This window comes from Linepithema humile, chromosome 6, assembly GCF_040581485.1.
Source record: "Linepithema humile isolate Giens D197 chromosome 6, Lhum_UNIL_v1.0, whole genome shotgun sequence".
In the NCBI taxonomy this organism is placed as follows: Eukaryota; Metazoa; Arthropoda; class Insecta; order Hymenoptera; family Formicidae; genus Linepithema; species Linepithema humile.
The window spans coordinates 28,688,255-28,716,008 of record NC_090133.1 but is presented as its reverse complement, the minus strand read 5'-3'; the positions used below and the strand labels follow the sequence as shown (position 1 = coordinate 28,716,008).

Here is a 27,754-nt window from a genome sequence, read left to right as displayed (position 1 = left end):
GGAGAAGCTACGTTAGTGCAAGTTCGAACATATAAATTCGCGAGTGGATTACGAGAAGGAATTCCACACCGCGATACTCGGCGCCGAACGCGCCGAGTCGGAGGACGAAAGGATTATATGTATGACACCGTACAGGCATTCTGTGCAAATCGCATATAAGCGGCTCATCGGACCACCAGCTGTGATCACGAGGTATAAAATGTAAATCCTGCGTTCTCACACATTGCGTATTCACAGAGCGACCGGGCAAAATACGCATTATGCGCTGTTTCGCGATTAAACATTTCGTGGAATAATATTCAATTAGCATCGTTTAATTCAATCGATATGATTTTTATCGATTAAAAATTACGCAGATTTACCTTAAACACAAATTATTACTTTAAATGGACAAGATATTATACTTTCCGTGCAAAAATAAAATATTTAAAGATCCTTCCGTTTTGTAAATAATAATTTCTCCACGTAATATTTATTACTCATTTTGTAATCTATTATTCACAAAATCTTCATATTGCAAGATTCACGAAACACGCTCGATGTTAGATATATATGTAGCTGTTTAACTCTCGAGTTGTAATAAAATGGCATACATTATCGATGTTAGATAAATCAGAGATGGCACCGGACGCCCATACATTTCGCGCTAAATATGGGATGCAAAATACGGGGCGCAATAATGCGAGAATTGGCATGGGACTGAATGATGCGCCGGGTGGGTACGTATCTACTGTGATTCCATATACACGTTCTGCATAAAAATACCGTCTATTCAAATTGACGACGGACATGGAATGCGGTCTCGTGGGATATTCGCGCGGGAAACGTACGTATATGCATCGCGGTCGAAACACGTGGGACGTCCGGCGATCATCCTCTGATTTGCGCCTTTTATTGTGGTCCGTTTGCCTCCAAGGAAACTTTTCCTTGGCAGATTTATAAGTTTCCGTCCGCCAAGGCCGCTCGCCAGTGTGCAATTTTGTCGATAAATCAACTTTAACCTGAACTGGTCGATAAATCAATTTAAACCCTGAACTGGTATAAAAAAGTAAAAAAGATTCCGAAAAATATGAAACTTATTTCTGTTTTCTGCTTTTTATATGTATTTTATGTTAATTACAAATTATAAAAACGTGTTCTTAAAACAGCTCTCGTTTAATTAGTCTGAAAATTATATCATTTGTGTAATTAATATTAGGAAAAATTTCGATAAAGAAATTCAATGTTTTATTAATTAATTTATTGCTCGTTACTTCTGTTAATTGCATTCAATTCGCAGATATTTGCGCATTACTTTCGCTAAACTTTGACAGTTACTGTCATAACTGATATTATGCCCATGTTGATGTATTCATTTATTTGCATTTTTATTCAATTTGCAAAGAATTCCGGAATTTTATTTTTTTTATACTTTCTCTCCTCCTGCGCGAACCGCTGCGACTTGATTGCATTACGCGATAGATTTGCAAAAAAGCGAGCAAAACACTTCATTATGTAGCCGTGACTTTCATCTGAAGTTCTGCTACTGTATTAATTAAAATGTAGGTATGCGTGTTGCGCTGCTTAATTTCGCGTTTCCGCATATGTTCCGGTATTCTGCGCACTGAGTAAATCTCACATTTATAATTCAATGAAGGTAAACTTTCTGACGTGTTTAGCGTGGCGCATTACGTGAGATATGTAATATCACGCTTAAGATGATACAAGTATTAAAAGGAAGCATTTTCGAATAGCAAAAGTCACAAAAATATTCTTTTCGAACATGTCTCTTATTACTTGCAAGTAAAAAGGAGAGAAGTCGTGACCTCTCGATCTCCGAGTTGAAGCATGTGGAGTTAAAGAGGTCAAATAGTTGCGTAGAAAAGATGTAGCGTTCGGTCGATCATTATAAACGAAGATCGATCATCGTCGAACACCGCGTCTACGTCTGCGAGGGCGTTCATCGCACCGCGTGACGTCGCGCCGCAGATGGAAATCCGTTGCTGTATGCACGAGGAAAGTTGCCGTGACTGTGAAGCATGTAACTCGCGAGAGTAAACAAAGTAGATGCGGAAAGCAAGCAAGACATCTGAGCCACTGTTGGTTCTATCTATTTGCGATTCATTATTGTTATTAATTTGCCAAAATACTTTCGCGCATGGTCGATGATGAATCTTGATGACTTAAACTCTGAATATGGTGCTTTCAAAATATCTGCACCGAAAATCGAAATATTTAGAGATAAAAAAATAGCAAGAGTTTGTCAATATATTTAAAGTTTAAATTGTTCAATAAAAAATGAGCAAAAGGTGGTTCTGTGTTTCTTTTTCTTGTAGCCTTGAGGCGCTTGTACCATTCTTGATTGACATTACTCTTTCTTATTTACGTAATCACATAAAAGTTAGGCAAAAGAGATCTACGAATGTAGAAAATAATTAATCTTATATATATAAGACTTTGTCCCGCACCGAATGCGCGCTCATAAATTCACGCGTTACTCCGATAATGCTACGCGAATTTCTTTTACGTAATTTCGCACGATCTTCAATGCGCTTTTCATTTGGCGCACAATGTAAGCGATTGGCTTTCACTTTGCTTGTGTTCGATTAATGCATCGCGCACTGTAATACATACGATAATAGAAAATTCATACTCATTCCGGACAGAAATATCCGACGCGGACAGAACTGTCTCTGTGTCTGAATTAGCGTCGTATTCAAGTAAGAAACAAACAGAATATATGCATAACTTCGAAAACATTTGCTTCGCAATTTAAAAGTTTAAATTTAAGATATTTAAATAAAAGAATATCCAAAATGTAAGTAATTCTCTATATTATTTCTAAGATAAAAATAATTAAAAAGTATATATGGAATATTAAGCATTAATAAATACAATAAGAGAGATATCAGCTTACTCTTTTAAACGTATAGTTATATATTGTACATATATTATTCACAAAGAGAGAGAGAAGAAAAGACTAAATTTATACATCGTGAATTTTGACATTATGTAATTATCGCGTTGCAAATGTCATAGTGTTATCCATGTAAACATTTTTTTCAAATCGATAATGACGCATGTTCGAGCGATAATGTCAGTCTCTTTTGAAGATAAAATCTTCACAACCTTATAATCTCGTTCCAAAAAGTTGATCGCTTTTTTTTGTGATGTATGCTGTTTCCTTCGGCAACAAGTATCGTTACAGACAGGTCTGTAAAAATTCGCGATAGATAACAGTGAATGCGAGTTACCGTTCGGTCGCGGACACACAGGTACACACATTTCCTCGACTCCTGTCTCGCTCCGCGGACTTTTCTCTCCTTCCCTCCCGCGGTATTCCTCTCTTTCTCTCCCTCTCTTTCTCTTCGCGGCGTGTGTCTCACTTTTCTCCTTACGTAACCGCGTAACTCCGGCGCAAGGATGCGGTTAGACCTTTCGAAGCGTGTCTGTCGACGGTGCCGATGTCACGTAAGACGCACATTAGTCAGTCGATCTTAATTTCACTCTCTCACACGATCGGACACGCATTTTCGGCGATGTCTCGCCTGATAAAGTTCGAAAAATCGAACAGCTGAAAGGTGTGCTCGGCGATGCGTTCGAAATTGCATATTTTACATTCTGTACATTTTTCTAAGTATCTTGTTTATTTACGAAACGCTTCAATTAAACCCTTCCGGTTCAGTGAGCTTAATTGGATCATGCACATTATCCGCTTATGCAATGCAATGAAATGCAATATAAATGAGTTCATAAATTGTTCGAGAGAGTCATGTGAATCGAGCATTTAATTCTATATTATTAATGCAGTTTATTTAAAATTGATTTGGCAATGTAAAAAATGTAATTCGTCGGAAATGCGATCTTTCGCCGGATATTTCAAGGTTTCGAGGATTAAATGGACATTCGAAAGGATCCATGCGTTCCGATACATTCGGAGAGACATAAAAGACAGAATATACAGAAATTCGTGTTTCAACTTGCTCAGCTCGGTTTTATTCAAAGTGAAATAAAAAAATGTTATCGATAACATTTTATACAAATGCGGAGCGCTTTACCTTGGATTTCGAATTAAATTCGATGTAAAACAGGTGATTTATCTGTGAACTTTAATCTGTCGTTTATATCAAGCGTATGTTGTTAAATCGACCACCGCTGATTGCAAAATGAATCCTTTTTAATCTTATTATTTTCATTAGCACGCTGATATCGCGATTTATTATCTCTTGTATGACGGTAATATTGATTATTACTCTATAATTACATTACTTCGTTTTACACAAAGCCATTACAAACGTTAATGAGAAAACATAACTGATTCTCTGATGTTAAAAAAACACATTTTTTAGTTTAACTAAATGACCGTTTTAATATGATAATAGCCGTAACAGTGTCTTGTAATATTATTACATTTTTTAAATTGTCAAAATATATAATAAAAAGCCTTCCAGCGTATCATACGTTATCATATGTTTTAAGTGTGTTGCATTTTCTCTCGTGGCATGCCAAGCATTCGATACTTCTTTTTCTGTTAGGTATGAAAGTGACAATCTAGATTATTATTTGTATCGCAATGATTGGCACTGATAGAATTTTCAAAACCGCAAATTGAAAACGTATCGCAATGCAAGCGATGCTTTTGCCGATTTCGCGTACGCTTCGTTTGATTCGATTTTTATCTACCTCTGCGAAACAAAGTTGAATTACGCAGCACGATGGAACTACTATTCGAGGAAAGAAAAATTCTTGCACGTGATCGTATTCTGCATTCCGTTGCGCTATTGAAATTGCGAGAACGCCGAATTGTGTTAAACGATATATCGAAATCCCTGAGACCGACAAGTTTTTTGTAAGTGAAAAATTTTTGCGATGCCAATTAGAGAAAAATAATCGCAAGAACTCGCATTCTTTCGCAACATCGACTAATTAAGTAAATAATTTGCATAAGATTACAAAATTTTTTAGGATAAAAACTCATGTGACTCACTTTTCGTCTAAACAGACGAAAAAACTGAAAAGGTGAAAGTAAAATTACATAATAAATATGTATAACAAAGCTAAACGATGTAAATATGGATAAATGAAATGAATTTCCTGACACCTATGTGCCACACTTTCTTTTCTTAAATGTAGGTCAATCGACTCAATCCGTAAAATGCGTTCTTAGGTTGCGACGCCCAGTCGTTTTTGCGAAATAATAAGTTCGGATGAGAGTTTCTCTATTTGTCGAAAAAAAATTATTTTTGCACTACGTCATTGTTTCGTTCCTTCTGTTTTTAATAATTTATTCCAATGTCGCTATAAAGCGTTATGTAAATTTTGAAATAAAATAAAAAATATAAGTATAATATCTACATTTTTCTACAAATATATATTTTATTATTATTATTATTTAGATTAAGACGAAATGCTATCTTCCTAGAAACTTGATATCTAAATTTGGAGCATCTGTAGATTCGCAATACAATTTTCACGGAAAGAAAATGTAGAAGGCGAAGCAAGTCTGTCTATTCAATGCAATTAATGCTTAACCGCAACTTTTTCCACGACAGATGCTAAAAGGAATGAAACTTCTCTCCTTTCTGTATTTTGCTCACGTCGCGAGGCATCTTCAGCTCGAGGCATCTATCTATCTATGGATACCTGTCTGCGTGGACACCTGTGCACGGCCAGATGCAAGTACGAGCACTTATCCTCTCGTTTGACTCGAATTTAATGAAACCGAACATTAGAATCTCCAAAGAATTTCTTTGGAAAAAAGTAAACAATTAGTCTTTGATTTTTTAAATTAAATATTTAATGTTACAAAGTTTCCTGTTCAAACCTAATTAAAAAAAAACAAAATATATAATTTTTTTTAAGAATTATAATAACAGGTTTATAATAAAGATTGAAAGTTTTGTGAGAGTTTATTGGACTTTTATTTAAACATTGAAACTTTTATTCAGAATGATCGTTAGAAACGATCTCTCACGAGCCACTGACCGATTTGCAGTCTTTATCCTCGAGATGAGGGCGTCGCAGGAAACCGCAGGAACGGAAACGCCGCGCGCCGCGTGTCCGTCTTCTCTCGTTAATTCTAATTAATATCCGCCAACGCGGCAACACAATGGCCTCTTTCACCGAAGGCTCTGAACTTCGCACGACGACCTTTCCTCTCCCGCCTTTCCTTTCGAAATTTCACCTGTGCTTCACGTCGGTTCTCACGTCTCGCAATTGCAGCGGCGAATCCAACGTAAAACGCGCGCGTAGACAATCAAATAACAATTGCTAACATTTATTGCGCACTGCGATATAAATGTAGTGTATCTTTTTTAAAGAATATTTAGATTTGAAGATAAAAAGTGATTGTATACTAGATTGCGCTAAAAAAGCATTGGAATTCTCTTTTATGCAATACTTGAAAAATTGGTGAAATTAAATCAAATTGGCAAACGGCATGTCATTGCATACCGCTGGAACTTATCATTTGAGTGAAGTTGAAGTTCAGATAGCCGTTCATTACTTTACTTCATGCTTTCGATAGCGAAAAGGGAACCAATGCGTCCGCAGGGAAAAGGGACATTGCTTGCATGCGGAGATTGCATTTTATCCCGTTACTTACATACGTACAATCGCGAGAAGGCGTGATTCCTTTCCACGTTTTTTTTTTCTACCATGATCATGTTTCTGACTCCCGGGCCTTCACTCGTTAGTCGGAAAAAGTTGCGCCCGATGCGTCCTTGTCCCGCCGTGCACGAACTGCTGCCGGACGCAAGATTAATTCCAATTTTTTGCAATTCCAGCCACCTTGCAATATATCCCCACCGACCGTTATTTATATCCCCTGCACTGGAATTCCGAAACATTTTTTTTCACATATCCGACTAATTGACGGCGCTTACATCACCGTGAAATTTTAGTTATTACGCATGGTCTGGAAATTTCTGCCTTCAATTAATCCTCCATGATCTAATATAATTACTAAGCGACGCATAATATATCACTTTCCTTTTAAACCTACATTAATTTGCATTCATTTCGCAAATTCTATCATCAACCGCAACGTTTTGCAAGACACAACTAATAGAAAAAGGATAAGACTTGATTAATTACTGAAGTCGCTTTGATAAGTGGCTTCCTCACAGAAGAAAAATACTTTTCTTCGAGTATAAACATATGAGCATACAGAGAGTATAAGAAAAAAAAATATTTTCCATAATTTTCCACCATGAAAATAATATTAAATAGATTCCTTTTCTCGGAAGAAAAATATTTTTTTCCCACGGCGGGAAATTATGGAAAATATTTTCCCCATGAAGATTTTTACGCTTTCTACACTTTCTGTCAAATACGTTCATATTCGTTCATATCTCTCAGATTTTTCTTCTTTAAACGCAAATCAATCACTCGGATGAGTATGTCTGTGAGATTCCTTTGCCGCGGCTCACGCGAACAATAGGTCCCTATGCAAATTTTTATTGTCTGCGCTACGCCGGTACATGCTGCATCATTAAAAGTGAAATACACGGCGCCACCGATCGATAGTTTCAGGAGAGGAAGACCATCTAATTAATATCCTCGCGCTCGACTTCTGAACAATTCTAATTAATGCACAACGCCCGAACGAGAGACAATGGCGCGCGGCTCTTCCACGCGCAACTTCACCGATTGTTAGCCGCTCTTTTTTTCTTTTTTTTCACGGGAGTAGTCTTTAGTTTTCGTCTCACGACCGATACTATTACGGGAAAGCTATCAATTTGATGTTAACCGTTGCTTTTAATGAATCCGTAACGGAAATAGATTGTACGCTCGTTTGGTTTGCTCAGCTTTCAATGAGAATAAATTTAAGAGGTATTCCTCAATTTTCACTCTTTTCACTAATTTCTCTGTTTTCTCAATTTCAAGATTAAGTGGGTCTAGAACTCATTTTTATAAATAATTGAAGAAGTAAGTGGAACATTATGTTTGTAATTCTGGACACAATGGTCGCGATAAATTTATGCAAGAATGTATTCCCTTAAGAAAATAATTAAATAAATTTATAACATTGAACAAATTAAGCTAACAAATTATGTTGAATTAAAGTAGCTTGTACCCATAAACTTAATTGTCAGATTGCGTAGATCGTGGTTCTTAATAAGACTGTCAGTTAGCATGTAATTAAAAAATAAAAATTAATGAAAAACGCCCACGTGATGTTCGCGCTGCCTTTCGCCGCATTTTCACCGCGCGGCTTGCGTTTTCCGGCAGAAATGTCAAGAAAATTTCCACCATCGCCACCGGCAAATGTATCATTTCTACGCTATTTCCTGAGAACTGTTTGCGCACGATGATTAATGAACAGGTTCTTCTTTGTAAAGTGACTTGCCGCGCCGCTCGCGGGAATACGCGAATTCGCATGCGTAACGCGAGAATTACGAGGAAGAAAAATGCAGATTACAATGAAAATTGCATTATTACACGTGCGTATAGCGGCCACGTGTGTACGCCGATATATACGTACGTTCGTTCCTGCGGAACGAACCGCTTCCATAAAAGGCGCGTTAACCTTTCGCGGATCTAAATTACCGTATTCCCTTATAATAGATCCTACTTCGCCGTAAATCTCGCTCTTTTACTGATTAACATACGAAAAAGAAGGAGCGAAACTTTCACGTTTAATACCTATCGTAAAATATCTAATTAAAATTGAAGGCAACAGTATCTGTGGACTCATGTTGAAAAGCGCTATTATACGCGCTATTCATGTCGAGCAATGAAACAAACAATTAACAATTAAGAATAATAATAGAAAAATGAATAATAAGATGCACGACGTGAAATAATTGATTTAAACAATTTTTTTCTGCCTTAATTTTCTCTCATGATTGATTCGCGATCCAATAATTTTTAATGAGCGGTTCTTTGTAACGCGCATACCGTTTCACCGTACGATGGTCGAAGAAACGAACGTGCGCGATTAAGAAACGGCGCGAGGAACAATGACACAGACGCGACACGAAGGACATTCCGTCGACAGGGAGTGCCCGCGCGCGGGGAGAGCTGTTCGTTATAATAATCCACTTCCTCCCGTGCGATAAACTGTCACGACCAGCTTCTCCGTAATTAAAGCAAATCGAAGCGTATGTCCGAGGTCCGACAGTCGTCGCGCGACTTTCACACGCGTGTCGATATATCGCACTGCACATGTAACACGCGCGGCAGATATTCGCGACATTTTTCGTGAACCGGTTAGCGCAATGGCCGCGATAAGCGCTATAACACTTTTAATATTCTAATATTCCCTTTCCCAATATTTTTCTGATTAATTTCGAAGTTAAGATTTGAAGAACACACAAGAATCACAAGAATCGCTCGCTGAATAATTATGTCTAATGATATTATTCATGCCGCGATCTACAACTTCCGAGATTCCGTGCAAGTCGCGCAATAATACAGCTTGAGGCGTAAATAATCGGATAATTTTTCCTCATCAGACGGACATTAATCATCGCGTTGAGGCGCGTAGCGCATTTGCATACGGAATCGATGCGTTTTCGCGGCGGACGAACGCGCAATTGTTTATCCGGGAGCGACGCGTCGTGCGATGAATGAATTCTTCCTCGCACGAGAGAAAGAGCATCTTCAACTCATTCATCTCGCCGCGTCGTTGAATGGGACGCCTTCCGTCGTTGTGAATACACGCGCGCAGCTTGCTGCGCAGAAAAGTTGGCATTACATATATTAATCACCGCTACCTTCGCCGAGCGAAGTGCAACAGATCAACAGTTGAACGTCATTAATTTTGTCAACCGAGACGAGGAAGAAGAGACAGCAAGCAGCGAAAAGAAACGCTCTTTTTATGTTATTTCATGTTAATGGCTAGTGTGATAAATGATTGGCAGAAATTAGAAAAGATTTTGCAGCATGGAATTTAAGCGCAATTAATGGAAACTCTGTGTGCGCATTTATATTGTAATTACATCTTATTATACTGCAATATGTTAATTATGATTGATATTAATTGCTTTATTCGAAAGCGAAACAAAAGATGCCTTTAAAAACCAAAAGAGATATAAGAAATTTAAATTGCTTTCGTGTCGCTTTATTCAATTATCAATCAGAAAAAACGTCGAGTGTTTAGTCGGCGAGTTAGATCGCGGTGTTTTTGTACCGAAAATTCGTTTGCTGCGATTTCCAGATGGAATCCGGAAATCCGAAAACAAACTGTTCGTGTTCGACGACGGTAGCGGCGTTTCGGCATTTCGAGCCAGAATGTGTTCCGCGGTCTGGGCATACTGTCTCGGGGATAATGGAGGACTTCCGTTTCCCGTGGCGGGCCTCGAATAGCAATGACTTCATTCTCGCATTGCACACTCGTTCGTACGTGATACGCGTATGCCTGCGATCTAAGAGCGCCTGAGTTTCCTTCGTTTCACGCGATCAGAGATCTCGAATCGGCGTGTGTTGCAGAATAAAGCTGCTGCTCGAGACGCATTGCGAACTAAAGCCACAGAAAAACTCGGAACAGCTCTATCGTCTGTTTGTTTCTTTCGAGTTAGTGGAAAAGTTGGGCGAATAATTCGATTTGCTCAGCTCGTAAGTAAATTGTCACGTCAAGGAATCGAGAGACGGTTTTGCCTCGCGCGCGCGCAAGAAATAAACCGGAAACGACACGTCGATGATACAAACGTGCAGGACACTTCGATTCAGTACACACTCGGGTTCTATTTATTCCAGCGTCTCGCGCGACAGGTATAACGTTCCTGGGCGGTATCGGCGGCTCTAGAAAGTGTTACGCAGGATTCGCACGAGTGCAATCGGGCGATATGCAACATGTGTATCCCCATGCAACGCGGCGCATTTCTTTCCTTTTCCATTTTTCTCTTCCTTTTCAATATCGGCGCGACAATATCGCCGTCGCCCCGTGGCGGATCGCGAATTGTTACGTCTCGATTTACGCAAGAGCCGCCGAGCGCCGGGTTGCATCGCGCGGAGCGCTCGAGAAAGCGTCAATATTCGCGCCGACGGTTGAAAACGGCGGATAATTCATCCACTCCGCGGTCCGCCTTCATTTTTCTCCCTGTAATTATCATTATCGCAGGTGTCGATTTAGCCGCTGGCGAGAATGCTTATCGTAAACACTCGCGGTTCTCCGTTTTAATTTGTTTCTTTTTCAAAGACTAAATAACTCCGTGGAATTCTAATGATGATTATACGGAGAGGCGGGCAAAAATCCGACGGCGTGCATTTTCGCGCGCGCGCGCGCGCGCAAGCTCTCTGTCGCCATAATATAATTTCCCGCCGCAAAATCGAGCCGGAAGTCGCGCGCCTTGGTCGCGGTGGATTATCGAGTAAGAAATAGCGAAGGTACGTACGTATCTGCAGCTATAAGCGTGAAAGATAGATTACTCTCTGTGGCAGTTTGAGAGCTAATTATCTTTACGTATCTAGATCTCGGCGGAGCGCGCGGTATTGACTGTCGGAATATATCGTGCTAAGTCGTGATAGCTGTTTGACGCGAAAATATGACTAGGTGTGTAAGCACATTGTAATGTCATTACATGATTTAGCGTGCAAAGATTAACTTTTTCCATGTTCCTAATTTTTTAATATTTTATTATTTTTCATCATAATAAAACTTAATTGTAAATTTAATAATTTAATATAATACAACAGTGAAAATAAACTTTTACAACTTTACGACTTGTTTATTACTTTTTGAATTTTATCGTAGCGCGCTTTAAACGCTCTTTCACGGTGCGCGTGTCATCTCGTTCTTGCTAAACGTCATTTGACCTAAATCAACACCGCGACCGTTTGCTACTCCGTTCAAGGAGCATTCCAATTTGATTGCCCGGACGCATAATTATGCTAACGAGATCTTATTTATAGAAGACAATATCTCGCAGAAAGAAGAACGCGAGGGAGAACAAACTCTTTTTTCTCGTTCACGTCTTTTTTAACGTCTAGAATTTTTCTAAAAATACTCACGTTCAAAAATGCATTTTACATTTATCGAATTTTCGTTCGGAGAAAATTTTGTAAAATACCTCGATAGAGAGAAAGCTTAACGTGTTTTTAAACACCGCTTTAATTTGCTGCGATTATAACGAACGAAGGAGAAAAGTAAATGGAGATGAGGGATATTGGAGAAAGTTCACAAAGAACAAGAATTTGGGTGGTGCTGTTTAGGCTCACGTCTCTCCGAATGGAGAACGTCTTCATAAATATTTAAGTAACCGATTGGACCGCGACCTATCGTTTTCCTTTTCATGCTTGACCCATCTCTCCCCCTCTCTTCTTTTAACTGTACAAATTGATTTTTTTTTAATACCAGAAGCTGATACACACGCAGATCCGTCAAAGAACTCGTTTCTACTTTGGCGTTTCCTTTGCCGCCAATAGCTTTTTATTCGGCGCACTCTAAGCCGAAAGAGCACTTCTCTGAAGTAGCACTTAACAGAATATTATGTTAACTTTAGAAAATCTTGTTTTGATTGGGTTTTCAATACTCTCAATTGTGAGAATAAAAATGCATTAAAAAAAATTGTGAAATTGAGAATCAACGAACAATTTTTGATTGATCTTGATTAACTATTAAACCGAGTTTTAAAAATGCTTTTGTAAACAGTTTGCATAAGATTACAATTGCTAGAAAAATACATCTTACTGTTTGTCTTTTATTTCTATTAGCATACTACGCTTTACGAGAACGTGACAAGATGAATGAACGTCTCGCTACCGAGATCCAAGGTCGAGTACTAATGGTGGACTTGCGAATATACGACGTTGCCGTAAATCCGCGATACGTCCGCGAGCAACGGTACAACTTATTATGTTGCATTTTAACGTTCGCCTTGCAAATAATTGATCCTTGACATTACGAGGAAGATAATTGTATTATCCATTCGTCGGGGAATGGCATTTCTGTTTTTTACGCGTTGCAATTACACGGTCAAAGGTTACGGCGAAAATTATTCAACTATTGTCACTCTCATATTTTTTTCAGCTATTTATAATGTAAGTTATTGTGAATATATTCAGAAAATACATAGTGCTCCAAAAGTTTTGCGATCGCATTTGTGAAAGATCAAAATTTATTTTGAAAAAAGAATTTAATTTAATTTAATCTAATATAATTTGTACTTTAACATTCTTTCTAGTTTTAGTTCATTTCTCGATTCTGTAAAATGTAGATTACGAGATTCTCTGTAACTGATATATTATTGTTCCGAGAATGGTATTTAAATAGCAGCGAGATTTTATTTTTGGGAACACAAATAACCAATAAATAACAAGCCTAGTGATTGAGAAAACTAATGGAGCTTTTCCGAGTCAGAAACTACTTTACGATAATTGTTACATTATCGCGCTGCAAGTATGAGTCATGTTTTAACTTTGTTTGGTCTGATACGTCGAATCTTTTTTAAAAATCACACATCGACTGTCTTTCGATCGCCAGCTTTTCAACAAATTTCTCTTGGCGCTCGTTTATGTCTCAGCGATCACATTCATCATCTTTTATCTTTAAACATCTCAATTTTCATACAAATATTTATTTCTATGAAAAGTATCAGATCGCATTAATACTTTATCTGCACGAGGAACTGTTTCAACAGTTTCAATCATACGTTGTCCGACTTAATAACACAACCTTATCGCCATTCGTCCTGTCTTCGTATGACGAAACGATTTTATCGCGCTAAGTTAAACATACGTTCTCAGTAGAACTACTTTGTGAACACACACAAGATTTTTTCGAGCTAGACATAGTATTTATTGGTTCTAGCAATGATTGATTGACAAGAAAAAAATTAGTGATATATACATGATATGTTTAGAGGCTGTGTATTTTATCGAGAACGATCGCGAGGAATTTTGAGTGCGTCCGAACAAAAGTGACGACATAACAATTTAAATTCCTACCTTTCGTATGTGATTGCTCGCTTCTTTGTTCGTTCCTCTGCTGACTTTTATATTATATTGACGAAAAGCGCAAAATGTGTATCAATGCGACGCGCAATCCTACTTCGTCATCTCGCGGAACTTAATTATTACCTTTCAATCGGACGCGACCTCCCGCCTACGATCGAGCGGTAGGTATAAGTTTATAAGCGTGCAATTGCGCAAAAGCTATTCTCTCCTCCTTCGACCTTAAATGCCGTCCTCGTTCATCCCGCCAAAGAACTAACTGTATACCTGATCTTCCTCCTCCGCCTTTCTTCCTCCGCGCTACATTTCCTCGCTACATTAGGCGGCTGCAACGCGATGCAACGCGATGACGTGTCCATAGAAATGCCTGGAAATTCCTTAAGATGCGACAGGCAAACTTTTACCGCACGTACGAGGTTCTTTCATAGAAAATCGCGGAATGGAAACTTGATGGAAATAACTCGAAGATATGTGTATAAGTAATGCGCAGGTAAAATTTAAACTTTATGAAAAAAATTCATATAATTTATTACAAATACACGAATTTAAAAAAATAATTCTTAAGCATCCAAATTATATTATTTTTATCATCTCGATTTATAACAACTTTTGCCGATATTTAAAAGGATCAATATTAAATTCATAAAGTTCCTAAAATTAAACAAAGGTTATGTTTTAGAAACTCTGTGAAATACACTTTACGTGTATCTTCAATCTTACAATGTCTTGTTACGTTATGATCTCTTTTAAAGCGTGCGACCTTTATTACAACTTCCTCTATTTTGAAAAAGAAACAAGTAGTCTTCTACCTGCTAGCCACGTACTCTTTCCAATGCTATTTCAGGGTATTATGACAATTAGAAAGTGAACCGATCTGCGACCTTCTCATCCTTTTACTATCACGTCTCGGTTTTGTAACGGTACACTTCGTCGGTGCTTTGCTCACCTTCACTTTCGTTCTCATTGATCTTCTTCCATTCTTTTCGTATTTATTTTTCGTGTAACTTTCGTATCTCTTTCATGCAATGTCCTTTGTAAATAAATTTAAGAAATTATTTAAAAATTTGGCCTGATTCAAACAAGTAAATTTCAACTTTTTTTTCTTTTGAACAGGAAATAATTTAAACAATTATTTCACAGACATAATTACATAATTAAACAAATAAATTAATCACTGATTTTGAAATTGATACCCTAACATTTTTGATCACTAATATATGTATTTTTAAATATATTTTATGTTTACTATTTGTTATTATTAGAAGAATCTTGTAAGATATTGTTGCTCCTTTGAAACAAATAATTCGCACCGATGCATATCTTGTCTACTTTGTTCGCGTACAAGAGAGAGGGCAGTCAGCGAGTAACTCATGCGGAAATGGCGCAATCTTCGACAGTCTTCATTAACATCTTAATTGGATAAACGATTTCGTCTAGGACGCCTTCGCGGTGATTTCAAATTTCAACAGCTTCCGGATACGAGAGACTTCCTTCGTGCAGGCTTTTAACGATATTGCAAAATTCGCTACCTTCTTCTTTACCCTTTTTTTATTTAATTAGATTAAAATGAAATACTATTATACTAATTGTAAGAATGAATGGTCATATTCTTATCTCTCTCTTGCTCTCTCTCTCTGAAACATTTTGCAGTCATGTATGTATCTCGAGTGCTAATCGTTTTCAGGAAGAAGATCGTTCATCCGCGGTACAAGCTGCTACAGTAGCAATTATTCAAGCAGCATCCGCGTTGCAATCGGCCGATTTCCCGGATCAGTTTTTTCAGAACACTTTCTCTAATGGATTATGCTCATCGCACGGTTCGATGTAGCGGAATTGACGTAATATCGTAACATGCGCACGATCAATGAGATCAAACGTAACGAAATTGCATCAGTTGCTCATTATATAAAAATATGTTTCGTTAATCAAATATATGCAGATGACTTGTGTATAAAAAGTAACGAAGTAAAAAAACTGTAACATTTTATAAACGTTATTACATAAAATATTTAATAACATTCCGACTGAGAATTGAAGTGATATTAAAAGATCTCATTGATGGCCATATTCTTCCGACTCTCAAAATTTTAACATTGCTTGGCAAAGTAAGATTCTATCGAATTAAAGTCCAATATATATGCGCGCGTTGTAAATTTCGTTACGATAAATTCTGCTTAATCGGCGTTTAATTAACACAGCTTAGAATGCATAGGTCGATAATCGCGAGTTCTCCGCCGTGCACTCGGAGAAACATCTGTTTTTGTGCGTTTATACACATCGTCCGGACTGATTAGCATAAATTACTGTGGCACCGCTGGTAATCGCGGACATATCGACGTAAAGGCGATCTATGTGTGCTCGCGGAAGGTGAAAGGTGCTCTTCTTACGCGATTTTGCAATACACCGGCGGTGCCCTTTCGGGCTGTAATAAAATCGCGGGGGGACCTATAGCTTCCTCGTCCGTGGCATCCTCAAGGTGGTGAGACGCACACACAAAGGACTTGTGCGCATCGTGTTTCCGCGATTAGTGAGAAGAAGAACAAGTTAAAACGGATAAATAGATAGTTAGCTCTCTGACGTAACTTGATAATTTTGATCACGAGAAAATTATATTTCTCGCAATATAATTACATTAATTAGTCATCGAAATTGCAGTAATTAAAAGATTTTTTTAATGAACTTAAGTTAACCGAGCTTTAAAAAAATCTATTCACTATTTTTTCAAGTCGGTTTATAAAATTATATATTAATTAATATAAATAATTTCGAATCAGTAAGCTCGAGAAAATAGAAAACAGATTTTTTTATGTTTAAATTAATATAAAAGATACAAATAAAAGTATTTTAATGAACGGAGCTACCAATAAATACTTTAAAGAAAATGTTGCGTGCTCGCTTTTAAATTCAATTGCAGCAAAGTACTGATTAACGAAGCAACATCAGCCGGTGTTGACGCGTGTTACGTGCCGGGCGTTTTAATCGCATCGTGGATAATGCCGAAAATTACGGTAATATCGCAGTCGTGAGTAAAAACGGGATGACAGAGTAGTCCTCGCATAATTGGCCGTATTTGCCGGTCGACGTGCCGGTAATAATTTGATTTTCTTTCGTATGATCACAGTAATCGACGTAAAGAACGGTTCCGCGCGCGGGAGCGTAAACAGTACACGGCTCGCTCGAGAGATCGCGAGGAGGAAAACTGGGTTCCTCGAGATGAGCCGCCGGAGGCGATTGAGCAATGCACTCCTGTGCCCGATGGAGCAACGCCGTCGGAGTGACGCTACTGTAACGGTAATATCACGGTAATGGTGGTAACGGCCGGGTTGCGATAATCGGGATTCGAGACGTCTCTTCGTTCGAGAAGAAGAGAAAGAGAGATCGGGATCGCAAACGCGTGCGTTTGTCCGGGCGATAGCGTAATTGTCAATTATGAAATTCAAATATTCATGAAATATTATGAATAAAAGATGTGGAAAATAAATATCAAATGCGATATTTGATGAAAAATATGTAAAAGGAACAAAAGTTTCAAAAAAACTATCCTGCGTTAGTATAAATCTTAATAGAAAGAAAAAATTCTTTCTTTTGACAACAGCCGTTATCTCTTTGATTTATCTATCTGTTCGCACAAATGTTAAAGTTGAAATGCTTTTCCTCATCTCTTTCCAAACACAAAGTCGCGCAGGAATGGAGAGTAACGTCGACTCAACTTTAGGTAACTTCAATTAACATTTGCGGGAACGGTCTATAAAGCAGCGTGCGCGAGGCCGATTGGCCAACATCCCACCGACGACGCTCATCCGCGCATCCGCGATTTATTCCCATGTTGGCGCAATTAATATTCGCCGAAGAAAAGGGAACGCGCGCGAGCAAGAGCGGAATTAATTACCGCGCGCCGCGCGACGGGGTTGCGGAAAAGCCTCGGGCGCAACGAATCTTGCGTCGCGCCGCGGATTCGCGAGCAATCGTCGATTGATTAACCGTTAATTAGCCGCGCGGGAGCGACCCGGGAGCGCATAATCGCCATTTATCGCGATTATTATCGGCACGCCGACGCCGACAAAAGCGTACTCTCCTTACGCTCATTGGTCCGCTCCGATCGTGCGGAATCGTTTCTCAATACTCGATCAATACGCGGTTCGTTTCGAGCGGTTCGATCCGAGCGCGCTTACTTTCGATCTTTCCTCGCGGACCCGCGGCGGCCGATATCAATTAAGTTGTTCTCGAACTAACCTATGGCTGGATGCTTTTTTTCCAGCGCAATCTCCACGCACACATCGCGAGAACGATGATAAAGATATATCTATAACCAGTCCGACAAATTTACGCAACTATTTTTCGTGTGATATAAATATTTCTTTTAGTTTTTACGCAAAAATAATAAATAAACGAGTTTTTTTTATAAGAAAATAAAAATTGAGTTGATTATCAATTGCTACAGATATTTTTGAAATTTTTAAGTGTCTTTATAATGAAAAAAAGATACCATCTGGCATCTAATTCCGCGTTGTACTTTTGCAACAAGCATTTGTCTCCGAGGCAGCCCAACGATCGCTATCTCGTTTAATTAACAAATCACTCAGTTATATATGAATCCCAGATTGCTCGATAATAAGGCGTCATAAAGATTGATAACATCTCGCCGCATGCGGGAGGAAAGGCATCGTTCTTCGTCGAGTGGGAGGACCGACAACGCTTTCACGTCGTCTATATGACGTGCGACATGCGCTTGTGAAATGGTCCACTCATTGAGATAGTGCGGGATGCTGCGGGCGTGTAGAGAGCTAGCGTAAACGCGATCTGGAGATAATTTATCGGACGAAATCGTAGACTGTCAGGAGTCGACTCGCGCGCGCGCGCGCGCGAAGACGAGCAACGGATCGGTCTAAGCTGGCCTAAGATCTAAATGTCACGAGATTCACACAGGTATTACGCGCTAAAGGGTTATATCACTCCGGCGGGCGCTTCTTCTTCCTTGGTGATGCTTTTACGCAGCGGTGCATACTTGTGACGCGACGTGAAAAAAAAATACACGCTGTACAGTATGTCCTAAAACTCGCGGATGTTTTAATGACAGATTCTTTGAACAGTTTGAAATTTCGATTCTTTCTTCAGCAAATATTGAAGTACCAATTATAAATAATTGTAAAAAAAAGGGGTTTTCACAAATTTTGGAGAGACAAATAATAGAACTATATTCCTTACTCCAATTTCAAATCAACTTTACTTTGATAAAATTTTATTTAAAGTTAATTAGAAAAATATATATTTTGAAAAACGAGCTTTCTTGCTAATGAAAATCGACTTCAAGTTGGTCAGAAAATCTGTCATGTTAAAGAAACACCCATGAGTTTTGGAACATCCTGTATGCTAGAACTTTTTACGCATATGTACAGTGCGTTTGCACGACGATGGTATCTATTTGGCATCTCTCGCAGAATCTCTTCTCGCATGCCATTAAGCGAAATTTACGATAAACGAAAGCCGGATTGGATTATTACCATGCGTCAGGCTAATGCAACCACGTGCTTCAGCCATCGGCGCGGCCGTTACATCGTACCGATGCGATGTTATGTGTGTACATTACATACCTACATTACGGTGGGATATCAGAAAAAAATTATGACAATGATTAACGAGCGTGTTAATATAACAAAAATAAAAGATAAAATTGGAATAAATACATCGTTGCAATATTTCTTCGCGTGAAAATATGTATAATTAAACCGTAAATTCCACACTTATGGAGATGATATGACACTAAATATTCTATTGCCTACTTAAATTATAATAAATTATTTTTTTACTTTTGTATCTCGATTTTTAAAGTCAAGTCTATTTTAAATACTTTCTCACGCGTAAAACGTCAATCTTAAATACTCTCAGGTATAAAATATTTATATATTTTATCTGTAATTAGATATCTTTTAATTTTAAGATGTTGAAAAACATTAACCTTTCTTTTTCTTTTGCAAATTATTATCATAAAATAAAATTTTTAATTCAGCATTGATACGTTGCTCATTTCTCGGCAACAACAATTCCATTACATTTACAAAGCGCCAGCAGAATTACGAAACCACATTTGTAATGATTGGGACTCGAAACTTTCAAATTATTTGAATGGCAAGCGTAGTGCGGAATAAAATAAGAAAATCGCGATCTCTTCGTGCAGCAGCAACAATGAAATACCGAGTTGTGCGCGATCAATGAAAGCAGACGTTCATGGGCGGCTGACCGACGGGGCTATCACGGTTAGAGTAAAGTCACAAGGGAACGCGCCAAGGAGTTTCAAGGAACTTCGTCACAGTCGGCCGAGCACGGTATGCCCGAGGAATTATTTATGAAATTTCGGTTTCTATCACGGAATCTCCTGACGTGTGCCGCGACTGCGTTCTCCATTTCTTCCTCCTTTCCCTTTTTACCTGCTGACACATGAGACGCATTTACGCGAATTGATCTGTACCGCTTTTAGCCTCCCCAATCACAGACGTATTTTATCTTTTTTTTTTTGCAACATGCATTCAATTTTCGCGCCGCTTATTACTACTGCTCAAGTTCACAAGCAGTTTATGAACTTAGAGTACAAATTTTTCACCGCATAATTATAAGGACGAGTCAAAAGGTTTGCGACTCAAAAATAAAAGGCGTTGCTATTAAAGAAATTAATAGAAAGTAGAAAAATAAGTTGTTACTTGAATTTTTATATTAAATACTTATTTTTGAATAACAATTTTGCAAAAATTTGTTGAATTATCTTCGTAATAAGAATAAGAATTTTGCAGCAGAACAATCTTATTTATCTTCATTATTGCAAAAAGTGTTTACTGCAATAAAGTAAGTAGAAAATATCAAACGATTAATTATAGACAAAATACAGTTGCAAAAGCGGGTAGAGTTATATTTAGAGTATCTGTGGTTAGATTTTTCTAGCCGATTTAAACGAAATCGACGAGAATAAATATTCTTTCACTTCGAGAAAGCTTTGCGGTGTTATTAACGACGTTGGCCATGGTGAAACTGATGGAAACTAACGTCACATGACGTCGCATACCAGGCATCATCGAAACGAAAGGTCAGCATATGTAAAAAAATAATCGACGAAACATCGTAGCGAATGTACCTACGGTATGCCGTTGTTTTTGTTTCGCTTACATCATCATTTCAATATTCTCTCTTTCCCGCGTATCTTTTTATTCGCAAATTATGTAATTGTATATCGGGAGATATCGAACGTTTTACAATCTCGCGTTAGAGCAGAGCGGAATATATTTTACGCGCGCGCGCGGGTACCGCAAACGCCACTTCATTGGTGAAAGGCCGTCTTTGTACACATTTCGGAATTAAAATCGCTTGTAATCCGCATAAGTAGCAATAATCCCGACTCGTTTTAAAGAAACGACCGCGATCGCATTGTCTCTGAGAGAGCCCGATCGGCAGACCGTGAGACTGTGCGAGATAGCGTTTCATGGTCAAATTGTGAATTGGATGAAAGTGCTAGAAGCACTTTGTTAAAGACACAGTTAAGAGACTAATGAATCACAACATTGTAAAAAGTAACAAAAAAAGATCAATGTCACAAAATATCATTATTTTACAATAAATATTATTTTAAGAAAAATCATTAAATTTATAAACCCTTTTTATATTACAAAGATCTACTTGTAATGTTACTTATATTTTCAATATTATTTCAATAATTAAATACATTAAACATTTAATTTAATTATTGTTGGTATAAAATTTATACAATTTTTTAACTGAAGCATTATTGCGCATATGTACAAGCGAGGAAAGTAAAAATTTTTTTTTATTTAATGCATCGAGACTATCAATAAATCATTACGCCATAAATCAATTACAAGCGCATTACATAAATCTTCATCGACAAAAAAATATGGATCTTGCAATGTGAATATTAAAAGAGTTATTAGCGAGTAATGCACTGCAAGACAGAGGCAGTGCGACGAATATAATTAAATCTGAAGGTAACAATTAACACCTGTCTGGCACGTGTTAGATAAGTGTGGTGAAAGTTGCCTACTCTAGTATCTCATTGCTCATTGTATCTTCCTATTTTTTACGAGGCCCCTTTAATTTGGCGAAACAAAAAGAAATCATTCTATTATAATCACGCGTACGATAATGCAACGTGTATTTTAAAAGTACACAATATTTTGCTCTTCGGCGAAATCTTGATTCAGTTCTCGTATTCGGTTCCAATCGGCATTGTTTCTTTAATTTTTCGTTAAATTTGAGTTCACGGAGTTAATATTGATTTAATTATTCAGATTTAACGTAATTTTTTAATTCAATCTAATCGCACTTGCGTAACGTTTCATTTACATAGCGGGATTACGTTCCACGTGTAATTATGTTATAAATATTACGGTAGCGGATCGGACTGACAAACTCGAATTTCCGGAGCATTTCGGTGCATTAACCTATCGTCGGTGCGCGCGCGTGCGTGTGTGTGTTGACGATAGTTGTACATAATTATAACCGCGACTGGTGCAACAGGGGGACCACGGGCCCGAGATTGCGCAACCGTATAAATTACCCCCGTAAATTACGGCTGCGCCGAACGAGATGTCGGCGGCGCAAGCGAATTTTTTTTTGTTCGATAAAGAAAAAAAAAATAAGCTTCTGTTATCCGAGCGACGTGTGTCGATACACGTATTACACGGATTGGACGCGGTTCACGCGCACGACTTAAATGTTTCCACGGGAAATACCGCGAGAGAACGTACTTCAAGCGAAAGTCAAGCTGAAGGAGAATACGCTACTAAGAATAGATTGCCGCTGCATTTTTCGCGAAATTTCAAGAACGCGTTTAGCTCTCCGAGAGTTGAGCTGTGTTATTTCATTTAAAAAATTCCTCTTTCTATTTCTGCCGGCAAATAAAAGAGGAGTAATTTAGCTCGCGGGAGCAGCACAAATATCTGAAAGCAGAGTTCTTTGGATTTTTTGTTGTTGTTGCAGATATATAATATGTAATGCAATTTCCGCTTTCTCACGTTTTACTTCTCCCTTTCTTTTCAGTTTTCGTGTCGATCCTCAACTTTCATCATGGCCGTTTGTTATGCAGCGCGGGGGAACCTGGCGTAAGTGACTAAACTTAATTCTCGAAGGAAACAAGCGTTCTTTTGCTCAAATTTCTCTCGATGGAATTTTTTTCACCGCTAAGTCGACCGATTTCTGATTTTCAAGTATCTGGACTTCGACAACCTGCCGGAAACGAATTTCTCGTGTCAAGGAAAGGTGATTGGTGGATACTACGCGGACGTCGAGGCGGGCTGTCAGATGTTTCACGTCTGCACCATCGGTCAGAAAGGTAATTTTGCATTATAAAGGCGGGATCTCTCAAAACGCGAACGTAACTTGAATTATTCACATCGTAATCACACGTTTTGTAAGAAGAAATTTAAAGAAGAGACTTTAAAAATTATTTTTTTTTGCAAAGTTTATCAAACAAATTCGTAAAATATAAATTGCGATAAAGTAAAAAATAACAACAATGCAAATAAAGATAAAGAAAAATAATCTTAAGTCGCAAACTAATCAAAATCTAAGCTTTAACAATTTCATTGATGGAGAAACATTTATTATATAATTCAAGGCATTACGTAATGCTTTAAGTTGCGCAATTTCACGTGCTCCTTTTTTAGAGGAAAAGCAGTGACCGAGAGAATTCCATTTAACAAATTAAATTCTCAAGATCGGGCTCGCGCGCGACAAGGAGATCGATTCCTCGTGACGTATCAAAGTCAGTCTCTCGGCTTAGGTCAATAAACGTTCTTCGACGACCGTGACATTCTCGCTCATGAGCGATCTCCCGGATCAATTACAAAACCTCGATGGGGCCTTCAACCGGACCTTTCGAAACGATCTAATTATTGTCGATACGCACCAACCTTAAACAGGTGTGCACTACCATTAATTATCGCTTCGAATTCTAATCACGCCGTGTTCGACAAATCGCCGATTCCCAGCCTTGATTCGCATAGTCTACTCCGATCCTTCGTCGTGGTACGTGAACGCCTGACATATAAAATCATTTGCATAATCGCTCGTGCAAAATAGGCTTTGCGGACTGGATCAGCTCAAGATGGTCACGAGTATATCTTTAAGATAGGCGCGCAAGGAATGTTTTTTCCAAAAATAAATCGCTGCATTCTCAGCGAAGCGACAATAATACGTGAAAAGTCGCGATTAATTTCTCGTTTTAAAGTCAGCTTGGAAAATAAAGTTTAACACATTTCTGTAATTTTCATTCGCTGCTTTTCATTAAGTTAAATAAAATAATGCTTGATTCAAAATTAATAGCCAAAAATATCGAGCGAGCTCGATCGATGAAATTAAAATAAACGTATTTTGAGATTGTAATGACGAACGCGTCTCGTAAGACCAGAATATCCCTGAATAATGCCCATTTTCTTCACCATAAAACTTGGTTTCAGACGAGATCATGGACATCAAATTCCTTTGTCTAAACGGGACCGTCTTCGACCAGGAGACCAGGGTCTGCGAGAGGGTCGACGAGGTCGATTGCAGCAAGAGCGAGCGGTTCTACAATTTGAATCTAGAGCTCTATGGCAATAACGCGGTGACGCTCAGGTAATTAGACATTAACTCGTGCCTTTCATACTTTCCCGTTGTTAGAAATTAAATTTTTTTTTTTTTTGAAAAATTGCGCAATCAAAACTCTAAACAAAACAAGCCAATATTTTTCAAACATAAAGTTTAACATAAAGCAATTGCTATATATTAAATGTGTAGAAGAAAACATTTATACTCGTATAATAAATTTATAAGATTATTACAAAACTATCGTGAAAAATAACATTGTTGAACACATATTTATGCAAAAATCTTAATTACTTCCTGAGATAAGCGCGCTGTACATAGTTTAATCGTTATTTAGTTTCATAATCTTGTTTCACTGCCTCTTTTTTCTCAATCTGCATAGTGATTTTATTTCGCTGCTACTTTCCAATATTTAATAGGATACTTGCAAAGTTCAGTTTTCTTACATCTGTCGATAGGAGATTTAATAGTTTCAAGACGTGAAAAAGAACACGAGCTGTCGAAGGGTTAATGACAATATGACTTTCTGAAAATTTCATTAACGACAGTGGCAACAGCAAACCGGTCATTAATTTATTTTGTTTCGCGTGTCGCTGCGAGCAGAAACTGGCTATCGAATTAAATAAGTTGTTGCACACTCTGATTGCCTCGCAGGTCACAAACAAGGTGTCTAATACAGCTAGAGACTTGGACGTTCACTCCGGGTGTCGTAAGGACCAAAGACACGCTGAATGTTTTTCGCTTGATAATTTATCTTCCCTTCGCGCAAAATGTCGCGGGAATAAATAGTGACAATGTCAATAGAAATTATGCAAACCTCAATGCTGTAAGTCTCAAATTCCCAAGCGAACCTTTTCTCATAAATTTAATTTAAAGTATCAAAATATACGCGATTAAATGTAAAACTTATGAAATATTAAAGTTTATTGAAAAGAAACCTCTCTCGAAAAATTGGTTTCTTATTCATTAATAGAGTCATTCGAGCTCGCGCGAGCGTCGCGGGACACCCAGTACGTGAGGCAATATCAAGTCGCATTTCAGAAATTCTCGTCTGGATTTCGTTACTCACATTTTTTTTCTCCGCTTCGTCTCATTTATGCAATATCCAAAGCAGCAACGCCCAGAAGTATGATCGTGTAATATCGCGTTAAAACGAAAATCGCGGCGCGCTCTCGCATACTGCCACATATTTCAGATTCGTATGCGCCGCGACTGGCGATACGTATGCATTTTTGTGTAAGTGGCTCACCTTAAGCGCAAGTCGAACAGCAGAATTGCCGGCTGTAAAAGGCGCTCATACGCCTGGACATCTATAAATATTTTAGTGGCGTTCCTTCGCTCGCGGCTCAGGTATCCCAGGAATGCCCGAGTCTGTTCCTCTCCTCTCGCGGTGCGCACAAGAGAAAGCATATGCAGATAAACATTGTAACGATTAACTGTCACCTGAAATTTATCGACGCCGACGCGGCTTAGTCATCGATGCCACTTCTACTTTCGACCGCTTCACGCCCAGTAAACGCCGCTGGTCATTTTTCAGCTTATGGACGCGAACTATTCTTGTCCGCCATCTTATTCCTTGTACGGTCAACGTCGTCATTATCATCCGTCAGCGTCGTCTCAGCGATTAACGCTCGTTACCTGGAAGTGGTTATCTCGTGCTCAAGAATGCGTCGAGTTTCTGCCTGTACGATGCATCCGCTTACGTTGATAATTTCCTTTTTGATAATTTAACGCCAAACGTAGTGAAAAACACATATAAATCACAAGCCAATATTTACATACAACGAAATATTTAGTTTTATGAAGTATCCTTTTCTTAAAACATCGAACTTACGTTTTCTCGAGCATCCGCTAGCGACGACGATTTTCCCCCGATAATTTATAAAACGTCGTAGAATGCGTGGAATCTGCAAAAAAAAAACTTGATTAGTATCAGAGCAATTTATCTTATAAATTACAACGTGATTTTTTATATAACAAAATATTTAGTTTCGTAAACCACTTCTGTCGAAGCGTCGAGCTTCCGCCTGTCCGCGACGACGATTAAGATTCAATCAGTTCAAGAACGCTTTTTTTTTCTATAAATCGCAACCTAATTCTTTACATGCAATAAAATAAACAGTTTCGTAAACCACTTCTGTCAAAGCGTTTCCGTCTGTGTCTGCGACGATTTCCTCTCCGATAATTTATAGATGCGCAAATGCTGTAAAAAAAAATTAAAATCCACTTCGCATCTCAGAACACTTTATTCTATAAATTACGTAGTGGTTTCTCGTGTAACACAGAGTATCCAGTTTCGTAAACCACTTGTGTCGAAGCATAATGGAGGAAGAGATGCAAATGCGCGCTACCTGGAAGAGTTACGCGGGCGACGATGAGTTGCGACACCGCGGAACAATGTTGCAACGTCCGTCATTACCACTTTTACCCGAGATTTTCTCATTCCATCGTTATTCTTGCAGCTTGCACGACGGCGACGACGAGGATGATCTGTCAGACTTACCGGTGGAAGATCATCAGTCGCGCACGACCTCGGCGCGGCCCAGCACGACCTCGACGACTAGCACGACCACATCGCGGCCCAACAAGCCGTCCACCACGGCTGCGAGCGGCGCGTTCCAGCATCCGTCCGGCTACCCGCAGCACTATCAACCGCAACCGCCGTTCCCGCAGGTCCACGCGAGCCAGTCGAAGTCGCTGTACGATGACAAGAACGGCGGTTACCATCACCAGTACATCTTCCACAATGGCGAGCGCACCGGCAATCAGGCCACGTCGTATCAACTGTTCAGCAATCAGGGCGGCAATCAGATCGTCAGCTCGACGACCGTGCAGCCGTCGTCGCAGCCGTCATCGGCGCCGCAGATCCATCAGATCAGGTACAGCTCGACGGTGGGCCCACCGCCGCAGATCATCCACAACGAACCGTCCACCGTGACGCCGCTGTACCACCACGCCACGCCGTCGCCCACGATACAGACGCTGCTCAGCGGCAACGCCAATCAGGGCCCGGCCTCCCTGATCAACCCCATCTTCCACAATCACGGCGTCGCGAGCACCACCGAGCACTTCACCGTGCACAGCAACAACCCGCGCGAGACTTCCGACTATGGCGACGACGACGACGACGACGGCGAGCAGGACATCAGGCTGGAGGCAATTCAGCCGACCAACAAGGGCAAGGTGCGCGCAAGGATCTTGCAGTCGATTTCTGCAACAGAAATTCCAAATTGAAATTAACAATTCAATAATGACGATCAAATTGAGCAAAATTTATTTCGAAAAAATGTAG

General features: G+C 38.9%; 1 protein-coding gene and 1 long non-coding RNA gene across 4 annotated transcripts in view; one reads left to right on the top strand and one right to left on the bottom strand.

Annotated features, from left to right (window-relative positions):
- The window catches only part of LOC137000402 (uncharacterized), a 38,809-nt gene extending 11,707 nt beyond the window's left edge, over window positions 1–27,102 (bottom strand). For 2 of the 3 annotated variants that reach the window (XR_010890661.1, XR_010890663.1), the window contains exons 1-3: window positions 26,966–27,102; window positions 26,297–26,369; window positions 25,712–26,100 (exon numbers count right to left, since the gene is read on the bottom strand). This is a non-coding gene — a long non-coding RNA (uncharacterized lncRNA). Of the gene's footprint in view, window positions 1–25,711; window positions 26,178–26,296; window positions 26,370–26,965 lie in introns of all 3 variants that reach the window. The other variant, XR_010890662.1, reaches the window with a different exon arrangement.
- The window catches only part of LOC105671183 (enolase-phosphatase E1-like), a 51,392-nt gene that overhangs the window by 18,028 nt on the left and 5,610 nt on the right, over window positions 1–27,754 (top strand). The window contains exons 3-6 of the mRNA XM_067356770.1: window positions 22,918–22,979; window positions 23,086–23,209; window positions 24,336–24,492; window positions 26,925–27,645. Of these exons, the coding sequence (XP_067212871.1) occupies window positions 22,918–22,979; window positions 23,086–23,209; window positions 24,336–24,492; window positions 26,925–27,645 (1,064 nt within the window). The remainder of the gene's footprint in view (window positions 1–22,917; window positions 22,980–23,085; window positions 23,210–24,335; window positions 24,493–26,924; window positions 27,646–27,754) is intronic.